Source organism: Mizuhopecten yessoensis, unplaced genomic scaffold, assembly GCF_002113885.1.
Source record: "Mizuhopecten yessoensis strain PY_sf001 unplaced genomic scaffold, ASM211388v2 scaffold9739, whole genome shotgun sequence".
Classification (NCBI taxonomy): Eukaryota; Metazoa; Mollusca; class Bivalvia; order Pectinida; family Pectinidae; genus Mizuhopecten; species Mizuhopecten yessoensis.
Window position 1 is genome coordinate 419,567 of NW_018408198.1, and position 8,088 is coordinate 427,654.

Consider the following 8,088-nt stretch of genomic DNA (forward strand, 5'->3'; position numbering starts at 1 on the left):
AGTACCTTTCTCAACTGCCTGAGGAGTATACAGCCGGTGCTGCCATTTCGGTGCTACCAGCCGCTAGCGTTCAACAATTCTAGCACTACCCAACCACATACTTATTTACAGCTGAGTAGACTGGAACAAGCGGGGTAAAGTATCTTGCTCAAAGATACATCACAGTGCCGTGCCGTGCCGTGACTCGAACCCGCAACACTTCGGTCACAAGCCTGGCGTCCTACCACTAGACTACCATGCCTCCTTAAATGAGATGCTTTCTTATATTTTCTACACCTCAGGATGTCACAACGTAACTGAAGGTTCTGTAGGTGCCACCTTGTGAATTCTATAAATAGACCAGTTTGATCCTTTGATGTCAATCAAAAGAACTCCACAACATTGACGTCAGGTGTCGCACCTTTGTAGTCAGCCTAGCGATTGGTCAGTTTTTTCCACGTGAAAATAATTAATCAAATAGCTAACCACGTGCCTAGATATTGTCATGACATATTCCAGGGATGCAAAAACTGTAACAGAGTGCAACTCCTCGAATATCAAGTAGGTACAACTTGTCAGAAAGAGTTTCATCAGATTCCGGAAAAAATAATGTTTACAAAAAATGTCTGAAATATTGCGACACAGAAAAATCTGTACAAATAGTAGCCATTGGAACAATGACTGAAATATTCACATATGGTAAGTTTTCTGAAGTAATGACATCTGGAAATAGTTGCAAAATAGAGTTTTGAAAAATTTCCAAAATTGCAAACTGTTCCTTATTGGCAAAATTAACTTTTCAATTTTTCCAGATTTTTACATTTTTGTCTTGATTTCACAAGAATAATCAAACTCACTTTTCCCAAGATCCAACACAATTCTGGATTATGATTATGGAGAGGAACTGCTTCTTTAAAACATTAAATTGATCAATGACATAAAATAATGAAATACAAATTTTTCTGTTTACAATAATTGAGTTGGGAACCTTATCACAGGTTCCAAAGGGTTTATGAAAAGAAAAAAAATGTCAGGAATATTCAAGGAATTTTTCTCATACAATCAATTTTTGTGTACTAGTAAAAAACCTGGTTAGTCTAAAATGATAATAATAATAATTCGAGTTACTGCTTTATCACAACCTAGTTTGTAGGTTGTCTCAAAGCGGTTCACAAATTATTATTCGTGGCTATAGGGCCTTTGCAACCAACCAATATCTTTCTTTTTGTTTTGTAAGGAACATGAAGCATGCACCAAATGAAAAGATTCAATTGTCACTTTTTTTTTTAAAGTTGAATTAATGACTTGGTTTGTTACTGTTTAATGTCCTATTAACAGCTCTGGTCATTTAAGGACGTATAAGGGTTTGGTGGTGGAGGAAAGCCGGAGTTCCCGGAGAAAAAACACCGACCTGCGACCCTTGAATTAATGAAGTCACCAGAACCTTTTTAATAGTTTTAAAACTTTGGTTTCTCCCCAAAAATAATTGAAAAAACCTTTTAGACTAATAAGGCTGATGGAAACTGCCTTAATACCTCCACTTCACTTTGTTACAACCTTCAACTAGTTATATCAATAGGTAACGCGATCAACTTACAGACTATCAGACAGAAGGAAAGTGACATTTTAGGAAGACTATCATACTTCAATCTTATATCGTTCACCCTTTCACCCCTATGTAACTTTAGTAGACTCTACCATACATTGATCTGGATGAGTCCATTATGGTCTACAGTACGTGGTGAAAGGGTAATTAAAACCTTTTATAAAATCAGTATATAACACTTTTAGTTTCCAAAAAAAAGTGTGTGAAAAAAATTCCAGAGTCAAAGTGATGGCAACAAGTCTTTTTAAAGACTGTACTGACTAATGAGGTTTAACGTTAATTCATTACAACCTAAAATTAATTACTGAGGTTTAACGTTAATTCATTACAACCTAAAATTAATTACTGCTAATTTCACACGGAGATCAGCATCCGCAGCCTCCTCCTTCACCCGCCTCATCCATTTCGTATTTTCCGTGACGTCCGTGACCGTTACGAGCTCCCGGAAGTTGTGACTTGTCAATGCACTGTTCCATACGAATCATGACCATGTCTAGCAGGCACTCCATCGCCTTGGCAACGTTTTGGCCAGTCGCAGCACTCGTCTCGAAGTACGGGAGTCTGCGGGGAGGGTCAACAATTTGTGTTAACATATCATAGTATCTTAATATTCTCAAAATTTTGTTGTTTTGTTTTGGATAAGAGGAATATTCGAAGTGAAATTATGTCATACTTTATTTCAAATTATGGAATACAAAATGTATTTTGATTTGAGTTATACTTTATTAGAATATTTTATTTTGAGTTATAATTTATTGGAATATCTTATTTTAAAATTTTATGGAATATATTATCTTTGAAATTGAAATTGCGTAACAAGCAAGAACCTGCATGTAAAAAAGTAATTAGACAAACATCAGTTCTACATTTCTCCAATCAGTTTTCATGATGGTGCTATTTTAACTTTCATCTTTGTCAAATGCCTCAATTTCAAAATGAAACATATTTATGGACACTCAAGTTTTTTTCAACATATTTTTGTTTTATTATTAACCCTTTCACCGCTGTAGACCCTAATGGACTCATCCAGATCAATGCATGGAAGAGTTCACTAAAATTACATAGGGGTGAAAGGGTAACAAGAGTCAATTACCCAAATTTTTCAGCAGTTTCTCGGGCCCGCTCTTCAGACACCGCTCTACGGTCCTCTAGATCCGCCTTATTTCCACACAATACAATGTCTGGGTTCTCACAGTACGCGTGAGTCTGTAATTGAGACAGCCAGTTACGAATGTTGGTGAAAGACGTCTCACTCGTCAGGTCGAACAGAAGGAGGAAGCCCATCGCGTCCCGGAAGAATGCAGTAGTCAAGCTCCTAAATCTGACAAAAGGCGGAAGAAATTCATTGCCGAGATATATTTTTTTTATTTTCCATTTTAGTTTTAATCTTCAAAATGACGATAAAATTTCAATTATGGTATTTTTGTAATTAATTAATTCATGCTGGTAGACATATGTAACAGAATAAGAAGTTAAAACACGTCAAATTTATAGTAAGCAAGTTTGATCAAAGTTAGGTGATTCCTACAGATGATATATCACATGGATAGCAGTCAACCAATCAGAATGCAGCAGACTAATTAAATATGTGAAGAAATCAAAGATCATCAAACCTGAGAGAGGGACTTAATTTGGTTCACAGATAATACATCAGCCATTAGTTTGATCAAAATCAGACATTTCCTACATAAGATTTACAGGAAATAAAAAACGGACAGATAGACGGACAACCTGATAATAATGATAATTTGAGGTTCTTATATACCGCTTTATCACAATCTAGTTTGTAGGTCGTCTCAAAGTGGTTCACAAATTATTATTACGTGGTTGCGCAGTGCTAGAATTGTTGAATGATAGCTGTTAGCACCGAAATGGCAGCTCCGGCTGTATGCGCATCAGGGAGTTGATAAAGATATTGGCTGGTTGCTAGGGCCCTATAACCACGGATAATAATTTGTGAACCGCTTTGAGACGACCTACGAACTAGGTTGTGATAAAGCGGTATATAAGAACCTCAAATTATTATTATTATTAGAGACGAGGGGGGNGGGGGGCAGTCTAGCCTACCTCATATGAGAATGAATCTGCAGAGTCTAGGAGTACAAGAGACTAAATCTTAACGATGTATATAAATGATAAAAAACTTCATAATCTAGGAAGAAATGGTCTTTATCAGAAACCCAATCTAATTAAATTAATATCCTCAGATCACTTCCATGACATATCAGTAAAAGGGAGCGACATGAAGATAACATTTTAATTAGATTGTCAGAAACCTAATACAAAATCTGAAATTTCATAGTAAACAGCTACCAAGGTAACAAATACAAAATGTTGAAGTTCATGTGTCTCTGAAAATAACACAATCAGCTAAAGTGTATATAGCAGGCAGTTCATAGACATGCCATTCAATAATTTATAGCTGAACAAAACTGGAATCTTATTTTGGTATCTCAAAAAAAAGGTGTCTGTTTTGAGAAAACTAACATCACAGATGAAATCCAAGGAGATTGCTGATAAATAATTCAGAGTTGAGCAGAGTTTTAAATTCTTTTTGTCCATTTTCAAAATCAAACATTGAATGAAATTCAAAGTCAGCTATTTCAAAATAGATACCCTTCCTTCACAGGGCTTCCTGACCTCGATGAGAAGTTAAGATCACAAGGAAGTAACAGCGTTAAAACTAACTTCAGTGATTGGACAGTGGACAACTGACCACAACTGAACCTAACTGACCCATCCCTGACTACAGACCATTAATGGCGTGAAAACTAAATCAGTGATTGGTCAGCGGAGAACTGACCACAACTGACCCTGACTGACCCATCCCTGACTACAGACCATTAATGGCGTGAAAACTAACTTCAGTGATTGGTCAGCAGAGAACTGACCACAACTGACCCTGACTGACCCATCCCTGACTACAGCTGACCACTCATCCAATCCCTGACTACAGACTGTTCATGGCGTGAAAACTAACTTCAGTGATTGGTCAGTGGACAGCCGACCAGAGCTGACCACCCATCCATCCCTGACTTCAGACCGTTCATGGTGTGAAAACTAACTTCAGTGACTGGTCAGCGGAGAACTGACCACAACTGACCACTCATCCATCCCTGATTAGACCAATTATGGCGTGAAAACTAACTTCAGTGATTGGTCAGCAGAAAACTGACCACAACTGACCACTCAACCATCCCTGACTACAGACCATTCATGACTTGAAACTAATTTCAGGTATTGGTCAGAAGCATTCATCCTTCCATACCACTGGTCACTAACCTTTCCTGTCCAGCTGTATCCCAAAGCTGTAAGTGGACACGCTGACTCCGGCCAATCGATCCATCAATCCCCGGGATTCGGTGTACCTGTAGTCACAAGAGTCAAGGTCAATTTTTACAAGCAGTACTTTGACTATGCAGACAAAATTTTGGCTGACTTTTGTAACATTAAAGAACTAATGTATATATATATGTGGAAGTGAACTCATTTCAGACAGCCTGCAGCCTTGTTTATACCGACCAGTGTTTCCTGAAAAAGTTACATTAAATGTTGATTGTCAATATATACTGTTGAATCATTTATTTTCGTGGGGTTAAAATTTTGTGGTTTGTATATATATACTAGCCTGTTTCAAGGACATTACATTTCGCTGATTTCTGATTTTCCCCTATCTATATCATACCAAATTTATGTTTTCGTGGGGATTTAAATCCGTGGATTTTTGTTATCCACGAAATAAACGAAATTTAAAGTCCCACGAAAATTTACGATTTTACAGTATATGAACTGAATTGTTGCGATTCCACACTACTTACCACTCGTTTCTCCCGAAAGTCGATGCCAACTGTCGATATAAATCTAGAGTTGAACTGTTGGTCGGTATATTGGTATAGAAAGCTGGTTTTCCCCACTCCAGAATCACCTGGAAATAAACAAGTATATTCTGTGAATTATTAACTAAAAATTTCATGACCGCAGAACAATATATTGTTGTGATTTTGGAAACTGCGTCTCTACATAAATAGTTTGTTGCCTGTTGCAAAATTTTTCCAATTTTCCTCATTTACAGCGTTAAATTTCCTTATACTTCAGACCATAGACCATGGTCAAATATATTAGAAAAATCACCGAAATCTTTTCAATAATAATATCATGAAAATCATATTTTCATGGTACAGTAAATTGTTACAAATTAGTACTTGACAGAATATTGTCAACAATATTTGGCCCAATGTGCTGGACAGAGTATTTCCTGTTTTATAGATGCTCAATTATGTACAAGGACTTAAGCAACCTTGACCTATTTTCATTATACAATGTAACATCTAAAGATAGAAGTATTATCACTAGCTAATGCAGAGCCTTAACCTTTTCACCACTGTAGACCATAATGGACTCATCCAGATCAATGCATGGTAGAGTCTACTAAAGTTACATAGGGGTGAAATGGTTAAAGTAAGAACCAGAGCTTTAAAACATGCAATTATAAGTGAAGATTAACCATCAATAATTTCAAATATCTTCCAGGGCTCCAGCATATTTATTTTTTTTGTCTAGAAAAACACCAACCTGGAAATTACTTGTAAGTTACAGAAATATTAAGGTATTTTCTTCTGTATGAAGATTACTTCTGAAAGATTAAACCCCCTTTTCAACTGGATTTTTTTGCAATTTTTTCTAACAATTATATATAAAAAAAAAAAATCTATTATTAATTTTATTTTTCTGTTGTATCTATGACTAGTATTCCATTTTTTCAATTATCCTTTATAGTGATGCAGGCCTTGCATTAATTAGCAATTGATGAATACAGAGAGTACATTCTGTTGTTCCGTGCAATTTGGGAATTTGTACCTCACAGCTGGAGTTTGGGGGAAAATAACAATTAATGTACATTTCAGTGTCTCCATCTTGAGTTGGGAAATATTGGTTAAGTACATTTTTTTGGTGTCCCCGCCTTTACTGGGAAATAATGGTAAAGTACATTTTTCTGGTGTCTGCCTTGACTGGGAAATAATGGTAAAGTACATTTTTCTGGTGTCTGCCTTGAGTTGGAAATGACAATAGTTTATTATAACCATTTATCTCCGTGTCTCCGTCTTCCTTGAGTTGGAAAATAACGACACTGGTTACACGCTGTAGACGTTACTTCTTCCCCAATAGAGAGTGACCGACATCCTATTTTATGATGACCGCTGACCGCTGTTGTGTGGTCAGCGGTCAAGTGACTGCTGAGCCTTTTATCGAACCATTACCTCTCCTGTAATGTTGTCAGTCTTAATGAAAAAACACCACGGGATGAGAATCACTTGCCTTATTTTTCTGTCACCATCCATTAATTACAATGTATAACTGTCACCGTTATTACAGGAAGTCCCACCAAGAACCCTTTACTCATTCACCCCCGAAATGTCATAATGAACTATTCCAACCTTTGAACTGGAAGAGATCAAATATGTTTTCAGGGGTGAACTAGTTAATAATTTTAAAAAAAAATATGTTTGTTTCAGGTAACAATATGCCTGAAAAAAATAGGGTAGGTTATAATAAGGTAGCCAAATTATTTCATTTTAATGTTATTTTTTTTTATTCTTGCGCATTAATATGACCAGGTATGATTTATTTCAGTACACCATGACATATGTATACTGCAGTTTGTCATTATGAACGAGGAACTTTCCAAACCAGTACGACTTACCTAGGGCCAAGAATTTGATGAGGTAGTCGTACTCCGAGGCATTGGCAGTACCCGAGTGGGTTGGTGTGGAGTCCCCCATCTGTGGTAACCTACCAACAAATGACAAGAAAAGAAAAACAATCAAGAAACAATCAAGATTATAATTTTGCCAAATTTGAAAATCCCAACGGTGAAATTTCCATATTTCTACACTCTGCAGCATTCTATTTTCTCTCATTCCAACTACCAGATTTAATTAGCTCAGAAACCAGGAAAAGATAAAAACATACTTGATAATTGGGATGGTCTTACATTAACAAAATAATTTGAAAACCTTTGGAAAAAAAATTATGCAATTATATTTTTGCTGGTTGAAAAATATCTAAATTAAATTCCTTAAGGGAAAACTGTCTGTAAATATTGGACTCTACGCAAAAACAACCCCGAAAAAATAAATACATATTATTTATGACGACGAAAGTGATGTATTCAGCCAGAAATATCTACGATGTATTTATATATTTAATGCCAGCAGTGATTGTGGTCCAATTCTTGTTTAATATAATAACATTACGTGGAAATCAATATCAATCTGACTACTCAGCACTGGCAATCATCATATATGTGTGTGTATAAACTCAGTATATATATATATATATATATATTCCACTGGACCACTCTTACTCAGTATATATATATATATTCCACTATACTATCTGAGTAATACTAGAAACACAGATATAATGTTGTTTGGCCTGAAGCGTACTGTCTATCTAAGCTGAGTAATACTAGAAACACAGATATAATGTTGTTTGGCCTGAAG

General features: G+C 36.0%; 1 protein-coding gene across 1 annotated transcript in view; it reads right to left on the reverse strand.

The window, feature by feature from the left end:
• Window positions 1–1,149: 1,149 nt before the first annotated feature.
• The window catches only part of LOC110458752 (ras-related protein Rab-27A-like), a 33,352-nt gene continuing 26,413 nt past the window's right edge, over window positions 1,150–8,088 (reverse strand). Inside the window, exons 3-7 of the mRNA XM_021510640.1 lie at window positions 7,287–7,375; window positions 5,404–5,510; window positions 4,868–4,953; window positions 2,679–2,906; window positions 1,150–2,146 (exon numbers count right to left, since the gene is read on the reverse strand). Coding sequence (XP_021366315.1) covers window positions 1,951–2,146; window positions 2,679–2,906; window positions 4,868–4,953; window positions 5,404–5,510; window positions 7,287–7,365 — 696 coding nt within the window. The 5' untranslated portion in view covers window positions 7,366–7,375 and the 3' untranslated portion in view covers window positions 1,150–1,950. The remainder of the gene's footprint in view (window positions 2,147–2,678; window positions 2,907–4,867; window positions 4,954–5,403; window positions 5,511–7,286; window positions 7,376–8,088) is intronic.